General features: G+C 55.4%; 1 protein-coding gene across 1 annotated transcript; it reads left to right on the forward strand.

The window, feature by feature from the left end:
- Positions 1–7: 7 nt before the first annotated feature.
- On the forward strand, positions 8–17132 carry GMEB2 (glucocorticoid modulatory element binding protein 2). The gene is made up of 10 exons (XM_009282738.2): positions 8–224; positions 2577–2768; positions 7568–7665; positions 8417–8544; positions 10043–10146; positions 12339–12496; positions 14202–14273; positions 14849–14986; positions 15529–15651; positions 15837–17132. Exons 1-10 carry the CDS (start codon positions 61–63, stop codon positions 16481–16483), a joined length of 1824 nt encoding a protein of 607 aa, XP_009281013.1. The 5' UTR covers positions 8–60; the 3' UTR covers positions 16484–17132.
- Positions 17133–18238: the final 1106 nt, after the last annotated feature.

Genomic DNA, 18238 nt, shown 5'->3' on the forward strand with positions numbered 1-18238 from the left:
TCCCTGCCTCACCCCCAAATCTTTCCTGCAGCCACTGAAGCTTGCTCAGTGCCATCCAAGATGCACCGGGAGGGACGCGCACGGGTGCGCGGAGCCCTGGTAGAGCTGGGGTGCTCCCTGCCAGCCCTCGTCCCCCTCCAGCCGCCCCGCTGCGCCCCACTGCTGATGATTACTTGTGTTTTCAGCCCGGTTTTTCTCCATCCCACACTGGTTCCTGCCCAAAGGTACCTGAGCGACACGCGCTCGTGGAGTTCAAGCCTTCCCGCGGTGCCCGTGCAGCCAACCCTCCGCCAGCCCCGGTGGGAGCTGGGCGGGACGTCCGGAGCGTCCCGAAACCGGGTACCTGGGCAGAGGCCGTGGCGGGTGACGCTAACGCTGCAGGAAGGGTTTTACCCCAAAACGAAAGACAGGTGTAGGGATAGAGCAACAACAACAACAACAAAAAATTGCAGCAGTTAAACTGAACGCAGCCGAGCAGCTGCGCTGTGTGTTGCATCTTCGTTCACCGATGTGCAGCACCCAGCAGGCTTTTATCCCGATAAACGGCAGCGGCTGCCACCGGGAGCTGCCGGCCCGGTGCAGGAGCGAGGGGAAGCAGGGAGCAGGCGTGCGGCTGGCACGCTGCAACCCTGCCCGCTTCTGCAATCGTTAAAATGCTGGTTTGTGGCAAATCCTCCTCTTTCTCTCGCCTTGCCCTTGGTCCGGCCGCCCTCGCTTTGTTCCTTGCTGCTGCAGAAACGGAGCCGATTCGGTTGGTGACTTCACGCTGGGCTGTCTCGTAGGGACCCGTCCACCTTTCAGCTACTCGGCTCGGATAAGCCCCGTGGCCTCTGTGGAGGGGAAGATCATCTCATGGGGTCCGCGTGGGTCGGGGCAGGAGTTTCTGTGGGCCACGAATCACGTTGCAAAGTCAGGTCAGACACCTCAGGTCAGCGCACGGCTCCGGTGGTGGCCCAGGGGAGGCGGTGGGAGCCAAGCGGCTCCCCCACCGCGCTCTGTGCCACCGCTCCGGAACGCGACTCCTTCGGGAAGGGCAAAGGTGCTGCTGCGTGTACGTGGGTGGGGGTGTCGCTTGCTTGAGGAACCCCAAGTTTCAGGAAAATCAATTTCTTCCACCTTGCCGCTTTCCCACGTGATGAAAGCGGCACGCGGGCTGGCGTGAGCAAGCTCTCGGCTTGAAATAAAGCTCTGCAGAGGAGCAGCAGCGGTTCTGGTCCTGCTCAGGTGATACTGAAAACAAACCCGTGAGCAGGGCGGGAGCTTGCCCTGCGGCTCTCGGCTCGAGCCCGGGCGGCGCTGCCCCGTAGGAGCCCGAGCTTGAACGGCCGGAGAGTGACAAGAGGAGCACTCGCACAGCTGCGCCCCTGTATAGGCTGCGCTGGCGCTATGGGTGATATCGGTGCAGCACTACAGGAGATGCGTTGTAGTCACCCTCAATATCTGGGCGTTAGGGTGCAAGTGGGTGCTGCTCGGGTGTTAGGGGGGGAAATGCAGGCGTGGCTCACTCGGGCTGATTTGCAAACGGTTTTGTGGCTCTAAATTGCGTACGCTAATTTTATCGCACCATCCTTGTAACCTGAACAGTAACACGGGCGTTGGGAGGACGTTCATGCGTGCGTGTATACGTATGTGTGGGTAAAGGATAGTCATTTCCATTTTGGACCTCTCCTCTCCCATTGCTTGAATGGCTTAAAACTGCTTTTAATTCTACAGTTACCTAAAATCCCCGGGAAAGCAGGCACGGGCTCAGTCGCAGGGCGCAAGCTGGCAGGAGAGGCGGGCGATGGTGTCCCCGGGGGACCGGGGCTTTTCCCCCGTGAGTTACGTTGTGCTCTGGGTATGGAGGCTGGAGCAGCCGGGGACGTAGCGCAACCGTGAGAGCGTAGAGGTGGATGGCTCTTGTGCCTTTGGTTAACTAGTTGGTTGGGGTTTTTCCCCCAGGTTTCTTCCTGCACATGAAATACTGGCTTTGCAGGGGTGGGCACTGAAGTCAGTTTTAAATGCTGTCTTAAATCTATTGCTGATTTCTTAGAAACACACGCTTTGAAATAGTTTTCAGATGTCACTTTGTTTCTGCAGGCTTGAAGTGCTTTCTTAATTTGGTTTTTTGTGTGTGACTTTGGAGGAGAGGAGGGTCCCTGTTTCTGCCATGGAGGAGACAGTGTTGAGCTCCTCCAACAGCGTTGAAATCCTTCTGAGATAGTTTGAAATACATTTGGAAACGCACCTTCAAACTGTGTCTCTTCGTAGAGTTTTTGGTGAAAGCCAGGACCGTTTTTTTGCCTGCTATCCGCTCCCACACTCTGCCCCTCGCCACCTGCGCCCCAGTCCCTTCCTGCCCCTTGCCCCTTCCCGTGCCCATCGCCCTCACCCAGCCTGCAGAGCGCCTGTTGGGTTACGAGCCTCCCCTCATCCCTCCTCTTGGGATGGAGGGGTTGGGGATTTGCTAATCCCCACCTCCTTAGGAGCGCGGATTCCCTGCAGCCCCCTTGCTCCCACCGCACCGATGGTCTTTCCACGACCGATTTTAGCAGAGAGACCTTTTCACATGGGACTTTCCCCTCGTTTCTCCGCAGGCAGCCGGTGACCGAGGGCTCTCCCGCCTGGCTGCCCGTCGCTGCCCGCTCCTGCCTCGCGATGGCGACGCCGGACGTCAGCGTTCACATGGAGGAGGTGGTGGTGGTGACAACGCCTGACGGCGCGGTGGATGGAGGCGGCGTGGAGGAGGTGAAAACGGTGCTGGTCACCACCAACCTGTCCCAGCACGGGTAAGAGACGGGGTCGGCGTACGCCGAGGTGATGTGCTGGAAAACCTCGCACCCGTGGTCGTAGTCGGCTGGGCTGGGTGTATTTAATCACCTACTACTTACTCCTGCGTCACTTCTCACAGTGGGGACCTCAGCGACGTCTGGGCAATCCCCGGTTCCTCGTTAGGTCCTCGCTGACGCCCCTGGGGCCGTGCCCAGGGCTGTGGGCTCTGCAGCTCCGAGCTTACAGAGCAGAGCAGGCTCCACCTCTTCTGTTAAAGCTGAGTTACCACCGGTGGTTTTAAGCTGGGGCTACCCAGAATAAAAAGCAATGCAACAGTTTGTTTTGGATGGATGGGGGAAAATGTCTTTAAAAAAAACCCAAAACCAACAAAAACCCCAAAACCAAACCAAAGCATCTTTTCTGAGTGGATGTGGATGTTGGAATGGACACAAATCTGGGTGGAACAGGACACCAGTAGCTAAATCAATGTTTTTCTGCTATTTATTTCGTGATTGCTTCACTAAGCTGCGTACCTCCAAGAGATGAGTCTGTCCGTGGCGTGGTGAGTGCGGTGCAGCAGGGCTCCTCTTCCCAAGGCGGGTTTGGGGCCGTGTTTTTCGGCAGAGCTCTGCAGGAACCTCCGCTGCCGGCAATAGGAGCGAGAGAGGTGGCCTTGAAACCACGCGGAGTTGAATGGAGAGGCACTGCTCAAAAAACCAGAGTGAATGTGTCCGATTGGTAAAGTGCTGCTGCTTTGCCCAATTTCTGCCTTTCTTGTTGGCATTTCGGATCCGGGACTGCTGCTCGTTCAGGTCTGGTCTGTTCGGCTGCAGGTCGGTCAAGTCTTTGCTTCCACGGCCCAAGTGCCTGGCTGGTACCTTGAAGGCCCGTGTAGCGGCGGGTTCTTTGCTTTATTTCTCTACAGTCCTTTGTGGGACGGTGCCCAGAGACATTTTAGTGCTTTGCTCTTTTGGTGGGCAGAAAAATCCAAGTTCACGCCCGGAGCTGGATCCGGGCAGGTTTGTCTGATCCAGGAGTCCCTGCACTTGAAATAAGTGGGTAGCGAGCGGCTGCTTATTGCTCTCCACAAAAAGGAGACATTTGTCTCCTCTCCTCAAGTATGCCCTGCTGTTTCTGTGTCGGTTCCCTGTGGCTCGGGGCAGGGCACAGCTTTTACATTACGGCACGGGCGCCATTCCCCTTGTTCTGCTGTAACTGGTGTAAAGCTCATTAACAGATGAACTTCTGGTAGGGGACGGGCAGCGACGAGAGCCGTCAGCGCTGGGGCAGGCGGTGGGGACGCCGTGGGCAGGAGCTGCCCCACTCCTCCTCCACACCCCGGGTCTGCGAGCGCTTCCGAGAGCCTTTTCCATTCCCGAAAGAGCGGGTGATGGTGGGGAAGAAAGGCTCCGCTCTTCTTGCTTTCTGGCCCACGGTGACTTCCTTAGCTCCCTCGGTGGAGAAGCAGCCAGACGTGAAACTTGGGATGTGGCTTTTCTTGGATGCAGAACGGTTTCTGGTTTTAATGTGGCTCCGAGCCTTTGCAGACCCAAGTGCAGCAGCGCAGCGTTGTCCGGGAACATGGATCATGACAGAGGCTGGCTCAATCAGTTTGATTTCCTTTTGATCTTATTTCCTCTTCTGTTTTTCTCTGGAAACCTTTTCTCATCTTCCCAGTGTCCCCTGGATGGTCAGGAGCAGGACAGCTCTACACAGCAGAGAGAGGATGATTTTTATTGTAATCGCAGCTACGAGCGGAGTATATCTTAGCGGGCATTAGGAGATTCCCTGAGGGTTTTCCATGCAGCTCTCTGGAGAAGGGCCGGTGGGCAGGCTCCTCGCTCCCCCGTGCTCCGGGACGGCAGCATGTCCATGGGAAGGATGTGGTTCTCGGGCTTGCGGAGCAAAGCCCGCCCGACTCCCCTTGCGCCGGCTGCTGGGACTCCCCTCGCCGAGCAGGGCTGTGGGGCTGGTGGTGGGCGGCAGCGTGAGCCACCCGCGGTCTCTCCGTAGCCTTGGACGGTTGCCTCCGCTGGGTTTCGCTCCTCCCAGGGAGACGCCGTAGCGGCGCTGGCTCCCTCTCCCTCTGTTTTCCCTTTGCAGCCCCAGCTGGCGTGAGGAAAGCGGCTGCAAGCACGGGCTGGGATTCCTCGGCTTTGGCTCGGTCACCGCTCGCACGGGAAGCGGGCTTTCAACTTGTCTTATGTGGCGCTTGGAAACCAAGCTCAGCTTGGGGGTTGATGCCTTTTTCTAGTGCTCCTTTGGGTATGGTTTTGCTCTTTTAACCATTGGTTGCATAATTTTTTTTTTTTAAGAGCTTAATTAGTTCATGTGTTTTAAGATTGACTGGAAAAGGCAGAGGGAAATGGGAAAATAGTAATAATCGGCAAGAAGCTTTTCCCTTCCATCTGCGATCGGGAGGGATCTGTGCTTGACGCTCTGATGAGGTGCTTGTGATTTTGATCAGCATCCCCAGCGCAGGTTTCTGGTGGAGACTTTTTTTTCCTCTCAAGTTCCCAGGCGAGGCAGGAGCGGAGGAGAAAGGAGACACAAGCCCGCTGCTTTATCAGCACGCGCTTTCTCCCTTCCTCCCATCTGGTTTATGGATCCTCCCGGGGAGGAAGATGAGAGCCGTCCTCCCCCGGCTTCGTCATGGCAACCGGTGAAGGCAGGACCGGCTCGGTGGGATGCACCGCTGGGGCCTGGAAGGTGTTTGAGTTTTCTCCTGCATCTGCCTCAGTCTGTTCCTCTGGAATGGGATGGGGGAAGCGGCGTGGAGAAACTCACCTTTTCCTGTGGTTTTTCTCTTCCCCCCCCCCTCGTTACATCTCCATGGCAGACTCAGGCTTTAGTTGTTCGAATTTTTCATGCAAGCTGTTGAAGTTGGTTGGTTTGTTTCTCTGGAGGATGGGGTTTAAGACATGGGCTGGGTTATTTCTCCCAGTCCAACCACGTCTTGGGGTCATTTTTTGGAGCGGCGCGAATGCGATGGACTCCTGGAGGAAGCTCTGTTTCAGGCGCTGGCTTTCTGCTGGGGTGCTGCTTCTAGGTAAGTCGGTGGAGGTTTTTGATCCGGTGGCAGGCGGAGGCAGGTCAGAGTCAGGGCTGTGGAGTGCTGGGCTTTGCATGTCGGAGGTGGCTGCCGCCTCTTGCAGCCCTGGCACCCTGCTGAAGTGGTATTGCTGGCTTTTCTCCGAATGCATCTGGAGCAATGCAAGAACCAAGCGGCAAACTGGTGAAGAAAAACCAGGTTACAGTTCTTCCATTTTTCTCGTGTCAAACTGCCACTTCTGTAATATTCACCCGTGTGCAAATGCGTTAGCTCCGAGTTTACCTTTCCGAGTCCTTCCGCGTTATCCACCGCCTTTCCCTCCCAGGGGTCTGGGTTGTTGGTGGCTGCGAGCTGCAGAGGCAGCGTGACATCCCGCGGTGCCTTTCTTCCACAGCTGGGGCTGTCTTCAGCTCCCACTTCTCTGAAGCAGCATCTCCCGAGTTTCTCACCTGGTGAGGCTGAGCTGCCGCCCACGCGGGTTCCCTTATCTCGCTGCTGCTCCCCATCAGGTCCCTGCCCTGCAGCTGGCAAGGGGAGGGGTGCTTTGAAGCTGCAGTTCCGCCCCGGAGCTGTGTGTTAGGGGGCCAGGATGGAAAAACCAGTCGCTCTTGAATTTGCTTGTCCCGGTGGCACCGCGGGTGGGAAATGTGGTTGCCGGTGAGTCACTAGGACCATTCTTTTAATTCACTTGTGGTACCAAACTGGGGTAGATTTCAGGTTTGTTTTCTCCTTACAGTCTTCCTTAGGAAGTTTATATGCTGAAGTGTGTGAAAAGTTAACTGTTTTCCCTCCCCGCCCCTGCAGGACAAGCTTGCTGCAGTAATTAGACACCTTCAATAACAAAACCAAACGCACATCTTAAAACCCATTAGGAATGGTCCATGCTGAGAGCTGGCCGTGATGCACAGGTCGGATCCGGAACCCTCGCAGCCGAGGGGGTGAGGAGCGTGTCCCAGATCACAGCCCTAAATGCCTTTCCCGTCTGAACGCGCACCGAAGCTCGTTGGAGGGGCTTGGGGCTCTGTATGCCGCAGTGAGAGCTGGAAGGGGCGAGCAGTGAGGGTGCAGATGCTGTGCAGGACCAGCTGTGCCTCTCCATCGGCAAAGCACCGAGAGAAGCTGGAGATCTCCGGGGTGGGGAGGATGAAAACAGTCGGATAGCCAGCTATTAGTTAATATCATGGGTATATTGAGTTGTAAGAGGCTCAGAGATTGGATGGCGAGGGTCTGTAGCTCATGTTATGTTATCTCTGCTGATGGATCTGCTGTTAGGGTTTGTCGAGCTCCTTTATAGCGTGTTTGTGGCTCCTTGAGGTCCTGCTCCTGGGAGCATCCTGCATACCGGCAGATTCAGGCAATCCATCGCCCAGACAGCGGCAGCGTGTTTCGCGTGTGTTTTTCCTGGGGAAATCTTCTCAGGCGAAGCTGCCAGAGGCTGGCGGCAACTTCTGAGCGAGGGGCCGTGCTGACAGCATCCCTCCACGCCAGCTCCCCTGCACGGGCTGCGCCGGAGGCAGCTCGGTGGGGCTGGGGTTAAAAGGGAGGCAAGGCAGAGCCGGCTGGGCTGCCAGCAGCGGTCCTGCCAGCTGTGGGGCTCTTCACCTCCCTACGGAAGAACGGAGCTGAGCCTCTCAAAACCAGAGCTGACTTTTAGCTCTTGTGGGGAAAATGTAGTCCGAGTGACTTTTGAAGCAATGTCTCCATGGGGCGTCGGGGGTGGCACATCCACGTGGCTTAACTCTGCCTCTCCGACTCTCTTACCAGCGGTGACATAAACGAAGACACGCTGGAGACCGAAAATGCAGCTGCTGCGGCTGCTGCTGCCTTTACAGCCTCCACGCATCTGAAGGAAGCAGTCCTAGGTAGGTTCAGCCCGTGCCGTAGCCCCTCGGTTCAGCCATGCCAGCTCCACCACCCCTGCGCTGGTGCCGGCCGAGGGGGTCCGGCCGCTGCTGTGCAGATGGCCCTGGGGATGCTCTCCCCAGCATCAAGGGGAGGCCGGAGAGCTGCAGGGGCTGGGTGGTGGGAAGGGAGCTGGCAGCTGCTGGCTGGGCTGCTGCTGCCCTCTCCTGGTGCAGGATGAGACCCCGTGTCTGGCCGTCACTGGCTCCTGCCCTTCCGGCTTGCGATGGGGATGTCAGTTTTGCAGCAAACTCGCTGGCTTTGGTTACAAGTAAAAGTGAATTTAGTGAGCAAAGACTGTAACCAGCTGGGATGGAGTTACCTTAAAAACAGTTGCGCTCTAAAACCAAAGGTGAATGTGTAATTACCTGAACAACATCATTCCTTTCATTTTTATCCAGAATTGAATTTTTTCAGCCCTGGCCACTGACTTCTCAGGTTTCACACGCTCAGCTGTGGCCGGATCGGTGTAAATCTGCCTGCACTGTTTTGCCTGAGAATTTGGGTGGTTGGATGCTTTAGTAGCAAAGTGCAAGTGAATGGTGGCCGCAAACCCCAACGCACCCCACCAGGCATCGTCTACATTTCTTTTTTTTTAATCCTGAGCTTCAAAACTGCTTTATCACTGTATGTGTGCGTCAGGGTGGTGAGTCGGGGGCTGCGACTCACGTTTCTTTTTGATCTGTCCCTTCCTCTGTTCCCTGTGAGAAGTGAAGATGGCTGAAGATGAGGACAGTTTGGAGGCAGAGATTGTCTACCCCATCACCTGCGGGGACAGCAAAGCCAACCTCATCTGGAGAAAGTTTGTGTGCCCTGGGATCAACGTGAAGTGTGTGCAGGTGAGAATAAAGGTTCCTGAGGCTGGACTCGTGCCTTCCCGTGCCCACGTTGCAGGCGCACCTGGCTTGTCCTGGTTTTGATGAGCTTTGGTAAGCTGCTTTGCATCAGAACCACATCACGGTGGGAGAGGAGGACGTTCTTGGTACTGTTGTACCTGATACTTGTCTTCTCGGCCAAGTTGGGCAGTCCTGGGTGGAGAGGTGCTGCCTCAATTTAACTGCATTATTGGAGAGTTTGAGAAATTTGGGCACTTCCAGTGTCTGCTCAGTTTGAAAGGAAGTTGTGAAGTTGTTGAGAAGATTATGGGTAAGGGACCTATTGAATAGGTTGAATGGTTAAAATTTGCATGAATTTGGGGAGCAGGGCCAAACTTTCATTTCCAGGACCATACCGTGTGTGATGCCGTCGTAAGGCGTCGCTGGCATTTATACATGGACTCAACAATACCCTGCTGAGGGAGTGTCTCCTCTGGGCTCCGTTGCAAGAGGGCTTTCCAAAGGATGGTCCTTGCCCTTCATAGGAGAGATGGTCTTTTCCATCCCCGAGGCAGAGGACAGGTACTGCTGCAGATGATGCTGCTGCTGCCTAAAATCGGTCTTCTCTTTGCACTGAAGCCCGTGCACTTGTTCAGAGAAGCTGTTTCTCATGAGTAATGGTGAGCGAGCTCTATGTTGGTCAACGTGGGCATTGAAAAGAGGAAGCCTGGACTTGGGAAATCCTTTCTGCGATGGGCCGTAAAGCAGCTTTTTAGAGGCCTGCCTGATTCTGCAGGTTGCTTTTAGGTCAGCTCATGGCTTCAGGCACAACTGGGTGTGTAGGGCAATAAAAGAAGAGGGAAGAGGGAAGAGCTGGCTGCTGATACAGTATATGCCAACTCCCTAAAGCTGGTTTTCAGTGGAAGTGGGTGTGTGCTGTGGGAGAGGCCAGAGGTTTCACTGATACCGATGGTTGGGCTCGGTAGCAGGAGGTCAAAGAGCGAACGGGCTTCTCCTTCCCTCGCTTGCGTGGGGCGTAGCGTGCCCCTGGACCCAAACGTCACCGGCGGCAGCCCGGCTTTTGTTGCGAGTCTGCTCATTAGTGGGAGCGTGAGCAGCTCGCTGCTGTTCGCCCATACCTTGCACAAGCTACGGGTGTTTTTCCCAGCTGTTATGCCTGGGCTGGGCATTGAGCGAACTCCTCTGTGCTGCACACACACACACACACCCCCCCCAAACCCTTGGCTTTGAGCAGCTGTTAACAAACCATCCATGAAAGAAATATTTGGCTTTAATTTTTTTTAACTCGGTCAACGCGCTCTCAGGTGGGGAAGTGCGTGTCAGCCATCTGTTTTGGTGCTATTATTTAAACAGCACGTTGAGGCTGTGATGCAGCTCCACTGCTGGGCACCGGGGAAATGCCATCCGGGCAGCCTGGCTCCGCTGCTGAATCATGCTCGCGGGGCACGCTTTCGTTATTTTATGGCTTGTCGCACTGATGCTGCACTTCTGCCTCTTGCAGTTTGACGGTCACCTAATTAGTCCCAAGGAGTTTGTCCACTTGGCGGGCAAGTCGACCCTGAAGGATTGGAAGCGGGCAATCCGGATGAACGGGATCATGCTCCGGTTAGTCTCTTTGTTTGTATCTGCAGAGCAACAGCGGAGACTTCTTCTTTCTGGGGGCTAACGGCGGGGTGGGACAGAGCCTCTGGCACGGTTGTTCTGCTGCTGAGAGCGCGAATGCGCCACTGAACGTTTGTCTTAAGAGCCTGGCCCCAAATGTGGTCTGCCCAATTGCTTTGCTTTATCCTTGTGCCTAGGGAATAATTTGGGGCAACAAATGCTTCCCCGGTCTTTTTAGGACTTGAAGGACACCGAGTTCCCAGCTGGCATAAGGTCATTGAAAATTTTAATGGCCAGTGGTGGTTGGGCCATGCTGTCTATGGGTTCTCAGTGTGACCTACCAAATGGAAGTCTGGTCATGAACTAACGCTCCCGTTACAGTATGTCTGCTTTATATCGCTTTATTTTTTGCCAAGAGCTTATTTAAAGCTTATTTATGCAAGCATTTCTCTTCTCTGGTCTTACCTACAGCAATTTAATTCTGTGGTCTTCCTGAACACCAGCCTGAGACCGTGATTTAATTAAAGTCTGTCTCTGCCTGTAGGCAGGATGAAAATGCATCACCTCTTTCCCCAGGAATTGTCAGTGGCTTTATGCTCTTGTCACAGGGTGACATTGCCTTTGCCTGTGTTCTTCTGCTTCAATGCAGGCGTCTCCCGTATTCCTTCTAAGCAGCTTTTGCTCCACGTAGATTTTGCATAATAGGCTTATGCTTTGGCAAGGCAGGTCTTTTAAGGAAAAAAAAGACTTCACAAGGGATGTGTGAAGGCAAGCCCAGCAGCCCATGGGAGCAAATCTTGGGAAGCTCAGGTTGGTCTTGGTCAGCAAAGCCTGGTGATGCCTTGGAGACATCTTGCTTAGACTGGGAAGATCACATATGCCAATCTTGCAACCTCATTTGCTTAAGCCGAGAGACCTTATTTTAGTTGATAAATAGGGTTATGCCCCATCTCTTTTTACGAGGTGTAGAGTCAAAAAGGGAAGGAAGAGACTTCTTACTGTCTCAGCCCTGGACTGAGACTTCAGCCAACCCTTCTCCTAGAAGCTGCAGGCGTGCACGAGGGGAAGGTGCTGGTGGGACCAGACTGGGACCTTCTCTTCTCCTTCCTCCCTCCTCCCTAAATGAACCAGGAGTTCATCAGTCCCAGCGAGGGTTCCTAGTTAAAATTACAGACCCCCGTGCAGAAGAGCCTGCTCGGAGAGGTGGGACCAGCTCTGAAACCAGCTTGTTTGGAGGCCAAGCATTGCCCTGCTGTTAGGAGGCGGCAGAGCAGCAGGATGGGGCAGCTCTGCCTCTGCCACGGGGAGCCCCAAGGATGCGTGGTCACGCTCGGGGTAGGTGTGTGCCGCTCGTACAAAGGCGGGGGGTGTCCTCAGAGTAGGTCGGGAGATCCCAGGGAGGAGGACCCTGTTCACCATCGCAGGGCAGGGATAAAACTGCTGCATGGGAGCGTGGCCCAGGGTGATGGGGAAAAGGTCTCCCCGCTCCACTGCCATTACGGGAGTGGAAGTGTTTGGGCTCTGAACGGTACGTTTCCCCTGAAGGCTTCTAGCCAGCAGATCTGCTGAGAGCAGTGTGGTTTGTCCCGATGCTTCTCAAGGTATGTTTAGTTTTACAGGGATATATCCTTAGGAAAAGCTCATGTGTCCTTTGAGCCTCTCAGACCAAGTTGAGTGCTCCAGTGGCGAAGAAAAGGACTTTCTTGGCCTAAGGAAATTCATCCTTTCTGGGTTGGACTTGGAGAGGAACCTTTTCAGAGGGCTGAAGTCCCGCTCCCCCTCCTCCAGCCTGCAGGAGGATGCGGGATGTGGCAGGGAAGTGGTCAGAAGCCGAATCTGCTCCAGTCCTTTACCGCAGCTACAGCACGACGGGCTTTTTTCTCCCCATCCCAGCCTCCTGAAAGGCTTTGCCACCACTGGAGTATTGCGTGGTTGTTGGGTTTGTGCGCGTGGCCAGCACGGAGCAGGCTGTGGATGCTGTTCTAATTAACTCTTAGTTAATGCTGCCTCTAAGGTCAGGACACAGGGGGACTTGTCAAGGAAAATTCAGACTGTTGCCTCTGCCTGCTCTCCTGGCTTTTGCTTTTCATCTGGGACTTTGAGAAGTTTGGGGGTGAAGGCTGCCAGGAGCTGCATCTTGGAGCTCTCTGCTCCCGCTGACGTGCCTGTCCCTGTGCTTGCTCCCTGTCTTTCAGGAAGATCATGGACTCGGGGGAGCTGGATTTCTACCAGCACACGAAAGTCTGTTCCAACACCTGCCGGAGCACCAAAATCGACCTGACCGGAGCCAGGGTGTCCTTGACCAGCCAGACATCGACGGAGTACATCCCTCTCACTCCTGCTTCTGCGGATGGTACATCCAGCCATTCCTCACACCCTAAACAGGGGCTTTGAAGCATTAAAGCACAACGAATGCCGCGTAACCAGCGCCCCTTACGGTTGCCTCTCTTTTTGGCCTTGTGGGTTGTTTTATCCTCTGCTTTCTCTCCCTGCTCTGTTGCAGGATTCCCCATAGCAGAGCTAGGCAGAGTCGTTGTTAGAGTATCTCGGCAGAGATGCAATAACTCACCTAGTTGCTCTGTAACACTGCATGACCCGAAGAGCCGCCCTTCTGGCCTCCTGCCTTACCCCAAACTGTGTAGCTGAAGCAGAAGACTGCAATTAATCTGTAAGAAAACAGTAGTCGTTGCTTGATGAAGTTCCCTTCTGTCCTCGCTGCCGGTCAGGCACTGTGTCCGTAGTGCTCGTCCCGGGAGGCAGGGATCAGCCCGGCTTCTCCTGCTGCACAGGGTGCCAGGGTAGGAGTCCCTCCTCCCCCCCGCTCTAACCTGACTTCTTCCAGAATAATTTAGGGATTTTCATTTAAGGCTCCCTGGCTGAATTATTACTGGGTTTGTCTGATGAAAGATTAAAGAGAACCAGGGGATACAACAGATTTTTTTTGTCTGTACTCATGCATGTGGTTTATAAAACTGGATTTAAATGATGTTGCGGCCACATAACTGTAGCCCTAAACTTAATTTGACCTATAATTACAGGCAACTATTTTATTGGAAAGCTTTCTAATTTCTAAGTACTTTTACATTTCTGAGAGTGAAGAACAGCCCCCAAAGAGCCCCACACCCCAAGCTCCTGATGGTGTCTGTGGGAGCAGAGCAAGGACAGGGTGAGCCCCTTGGCCGGCCCTGCGGAGTGCCTTCGGCAGCACGGCCCGGTGTTGTGGTGGGGGAGCCGATGCACGGTGGAGCCTCCCCCTCCAGAGCCGCAGCCTGTCCCAAGCCCTCCCGTTAAACGTGGCTATCAGCTCGCTAACGGGGAGACACTTCCCACGCCGCTGGACTGCACTGGGATAGCCAGAGCCCTGAAGGCTGCAGAGTAAAGGAGCAGAGTAATTGGATTTAATGGCAGCGGCTGAGCATTACAAACGCTCCGCACGGCACCGCAGGTCTCTGGCCAGATTCCCATTCATCCCGCTCCTGCGCACGGCTCGAATGACGCTGGTTCCCCCGGCTCTGTGGTAACAAAACCGCTGAGATTTGGCAGAGCCGGAGGGAAGGAGGGAGCCCCCCTGCACCCCTGCGCAGCGGGGGGTTGCCCTCCCCTTCGAGGCTTTAGAAACCCTCCAGACATCCCAGTCCTGCGAACTGTAAGCTGGGCAAAAAAGGATTGCCAAAAAAATCAGACTCTAAATGTGTTTGACTTTCGCCCTAAGCAGTACTAGTGTGTATGCAGGGGGGAACGGGAGGGAAATGCTGCTCGTGGGCCTGTGTTCTTGCGCAAGGGTTGCAGAAGTAATCCCCGGGGTATTGCACTCCAATGTGGAAAAATAAGTACTGCTGGCACAGCAACCGCATGCAGCTTCACCAGCCACTTGGGAGTCTCTCTCCGTTCAGCTTTGAGAGCTAAGTTCAAATAAAAGCACTCCTGTGCCATAAAAAGGAGAAGTCACAGAAATGCAGCAAGGGAGTGCTTCCCTCAGAAACAGCCCGTGAAAAATACAGAGAAAAATCAGGACTTGGGATTTTTTTTTTTCTTTTCTTTTTTGCTATTGGTTGCAGTGAACGGATCCCCGGCTACGATTACCATAGAAACGTGTGAGGATGCCAGTGACTGGAGCACCAGCATCGGAGGTACGGCTTGGGATCCTGCCGGGCTCAGCGCAGCCGGGGCAGAGGATGGAGATGTAGGGGAAGAGGGAAAACACAGGGACAAGGAGCGGGACCCTTCTTGCCAGAGCAGCCCTGCTTGAGCCTCCACTGGGATTACTCGCACTTACCGGCGCGTAGCACTGCGTTATATCCTGCCTGTGTGCAGTCTGACCGCACCATCGTCTTGGGATGAAATTGTTTCTAAGCACTAAGGTGTCAAAGCGTAGGCCAAATGCCTGGTGTGGCTCTAGGAAAAAAGAAAAAACAAAATCAGAGCGGTCATAAAATCATTCTTGCTCCTGCGGTGTGCTCTGAGCAACGGGCTTTTCTGTAGCACTGGTGTCCTGTTTGTGTGACAGCGGATGGGGAAAACGTGTCCTTTTCCAGCTGCCCCTCCTTTGGGTCCATGCTCCGGCTGGGCTTTGCCCCAGCACCCTGTACCTACAGCCTAGGAGGACTTCACCCTTGCAGGGGCCAGAAGGGGAACCCAGAGCGGATCGCCATTAAAACCCCGCTCCGAGGATTTTGAGGTTCTCCCTTGCTTTCTCTTTCTCCAGATGACACCTTTGCTTTCTGGCGAGGCCTGAAGGATACGGGTCTCCTGGAAGAAGTAATCCACGAGTTCCACCAGGAGCTAGTGGAGACCATGAAGGGCTTGCAGCAGCGAGCACAGGATCCCCCGCTGCAGCTCAGTGGTAAGGACCTGGGCACGGGCGCTCAGGGGCATCTCAGGAGAGGGGCTTGTGGATTTTTTTTTTTTCTCCTTAGGGATATCTGGATGGCACTATAGGGACATAGTTCATCATAAGTAAATCCCACTTCTGGCTGCTCCCCGGGCAGGCGCTCTGCTGTGCTCGAGGACGCTTCAGGTGGCCCCAATTCTCCGATTTCCTGCGCCAGGGCCTTCCTATCTGCTGGCTCTGGGTCTGGACGAACGCTTGGCTTGGGAACTGAGGCGGAATTTAGGCCATCGGAATAACGATGCAGCAACCAGCTACTGTGCCAGCAGATTTCTTATCATCCCTGCTAAGCAGGAGAGGACTGTTTATACACTAGTGACCTCTTGCACTTTCTCATGACTTCTGCTTCTCCTCTTCCCCAGCCTCTTGCGTTGCCCTTCCACAGATTATGACCGTCTCAGCTGAACACGTTTGCTGTCCTATGGCTTTTTACCAAGCCGTGAACAGCTTGCTTGGGGAATTTTGCTTTCCTCAAAGATCTGTGTCTTGTTTTTAAGATGCTGTTTTACTCAACAACGTAGTCCAGAACTTCGGTATGCTGGATCTGGTCAAGAAGGTCCTGGCCAGCCACAAGTGTCAGATGGATCGCTCGAGGGAGCAGTACACGCGGGATTTGGCAGGTATGGCCCCACAGGGCACGCGGGTGCTCCAGCACTTCTCATCACTGCCAGCTTGTTTTCTTTCTGCGTAAGAAAGTGGGGTTTGTGTTAAAGCTGGTGGACGCTAAACCAGCTCCAGGCATTGCCGTGGTCCCTGGGAAGCTTGTCCCTGGTCCAGGCTGAGCCAACCCTCCCTCTCTCCCCAGCTCTGGAGCAGCAGTGTGACGAGCACCGCAAGCGAGCGAAGGAGCTGAAGCACAAATCGCAGCATCTCAACAATGTCCTGATGACCCTCACGCCCGTCTCCGTCCCCGCACCTTTAAAACGTCCCAGGCTGACCAGGGCCACCTCCGGACCAGCTGCCATCACCTCCCAAGTCCTGTCCCAGCCGGCGCAGCTCGCCGTCACCCCTGGCGTGCCCGTCTCCCAGCTTGCCAACCTCCCTCTCGGCAAAGTGGTCTCAGCCCTCCCGACCTCGGTGCTGGGGAAGAGCCCGTCCCAGCCTCCTGCCGCCAGTTCCCCAGCCTCCCCACTGCTGGGAGGGTACACGGTACTGGCCTCCGCCGGCTCCACCTTCCCCGGTACGGTGGAGATCCACCCAGACGCTTCCAACCTGACGGTGCTGAGCACGGCCGCGGTCCAGGACGGCAGCACGGTCGTGAAGGTGGTGAGCCCCTTCCAGCTGCTGACGCTGCCGGGACTCGGTACGACCATCCAGAACGTGACACAAATGGCTCCCGGTGGGAGCACGGTCGTGACCGTCCCGTCCAGTGCCACCGAGGCTGCCGGGAACGAGCATGCCGCCACCGCCATCGAGGTGACTGCAGTGGCCGACGAGGCGGAGCAGAAGTGAAAGGGGGGACTTGCCTGGAGGGACGCTGGCCGTGCCGCTCTGGGTGGAACTGCCTTTTCTCTGGCTGCGCTGTGGGAAGAGGAGCGGTGTAACGAGGGGCATGGGTTAACGAGACTCGGAGCGGCTCATGTTGGTAACGAGGAGGTTCAGGTCAGAGGGAAGGAGGGGGAGGAAAGATGCCCGGAGAAGGGAAAGGCAAAAATGCTCTTCCCTGTTTGGAGGAGAAAAAAAAAAAAGCTTAATTTTTTATAAAGCTTTCCTCCCCTGTTCTCTTGGAATAGTTACTCCGTTCTAGCTCGTCAGCCCTGCCTCATCCGCAGGCATAGCTGGAGCAGCACCCGTTAGAGGAGCGGGCAGGAGCAGGGGCGCAGGGCAGGGAGGCGAAGGAAAAGCAGGTGAAGCGCTGAGCAGGCACCGATCCGGCTGCCGAGGGGTCTGGCATGAACAGATGGGAGGCGTCGGGCAGCCGGCTGCCCCCCCGTCCCTGGGGGGCTCCGGGGAGGGAGAGGGGATGCTGAGAGCAGGTTGTCCATGGGATGCGTGCGGTCATCGAAACCAGGAGGAGGCTCTGGCAGCGCGGGCGCAAGCCCCGGGAGGTTGGCTTCTGCGTGTGATGCTGGCTTTGGGTGGTGGAAGCAAGCGGGAGCTCTCGTGGCGGGGGGGGCGGCGGGGGGGGGCCGGGCCCCAGCCACACCTGGCAGCCCTCGCTCCTTCTGGGGGAAGGGAAGAGAGAAACCCAGGGGAGGGGGAAACCCAGGGGGCTGGGAAGAGCTGTAGCTTCTGAGGATTTAGGGTCTCTTTCTAGTTTTCTCCAAAAAAAAAAAATCCATTCCTTGGGATTTTTTTAAGCAAAGCCCTTTGGTTGTGAAGATCATGTCGTAAGGCAGAGACGTACTGTTGAACGTGCAGAGAGGAGCTGAACGGCAGCGCTCTGAGGAGCTTGCACTTATTAACACGGTGTGTGGGAAGAGCTGTAGCTTCTGAGGATTTAGGGTCTCTTTCTAGTTTTCTCCAAAAAAAAAAAATCCATTCCTTGGGATTTTTTTAAGCAAAGCCCTTTGGTTGTGAAGATCATGTCGTAAGGCAGAGACGTACTGTTGAACGTGCAGAGAGGAGCTGAACGGCAGCGCTCTGAGGAGCTTGCACTTATTAACACGGTGTGACCCTGGTGCAGGATCAGGCCGGTCCCCAGCATCTCGCCGGGTGCCTCATCCCGCGGGAGCTGGGCGCTGCCGTTCCCTCCCCGCTGGGTTTGAGCAGCCGTTCTGTAACGGGGTGGTCGACCCCCCAGTACTCCTTCGACTATTCAACGTGCTGCGAGTCTCCCAGCTGCCCTGTTTCAGGGCACGTCTGCGCCATGCGGCTGCAGCGATGTTCACACTGTCTCCGGCTGGAAGGAGTCGGGTGCTTGAAGTGTTGGGGTTTCTACAAACTTGATCTGGCAGCAGCAGCGACAACAGGTCACTTTAATGAGCTAATAAATATTTTTTTTGAAAGAGCGCTGCTGGTTTATTGTATTTCTGCATCTGGTTGCGACAGCCAGGGTTGCAAAGCGGGGCTAGGTTGGGGCAGGAATAGAATCGTAGAATAGTTTGGGTTGGAAGGGACCTCTCAAGGCCATCTAGTCCAACCCCCCTGCCGCGGGCAGGGACATCTTCAACTAGATCAGGTTGCTCAGAGCCCCGTCCAGCCTGACCTGGAATGTTTCCAGGGCTGGGGCATCCACCACCTCTCTGGGCAACCTGTCCCAGCGCT

This window comes from Aptenodytes forsteri, unplaced genomic scaffold, assembly GCF_000699145.1.
Source record: "Aptenodytes forsteri isolate BGI_AS27 unplaced genomic scaffold, ASM69914v1 Scaffold422, whole genome shotgun sequence".
In the NCBI taxonomy this organism is placed as follows: Eukaryota; Metazoa; Chordata; class Aves; order Sphenisciformes; family Spheniscidae; genus Aptenodytes; species Aptenodytes forsteri.

Bases quoted from the DNA above. Each gene is read 5' to 3' on its own strand.
- GMEB2 (XM_009282738.2), top strand. From the start codon at position 61: ATGCACCGGGAGGGACGCGCACGGGTGCGCGGAGCCCTGGTAGAGCTG. The intron at 225-2,576 runs GTACCTGAGCGA...GTTTCTCCGCAG, and splicing joins ACACTGGTTCCTGCCCAAAG to GCAGCCGGTGACCGAGGGCT. The intron at 12,497-14,201 runs GTACATCCAGCC...TATTGGTTGCAG, and splicing joins CACTCCTGCTTCTGCGGATG to TGAACGGATCCCCGGCTACG.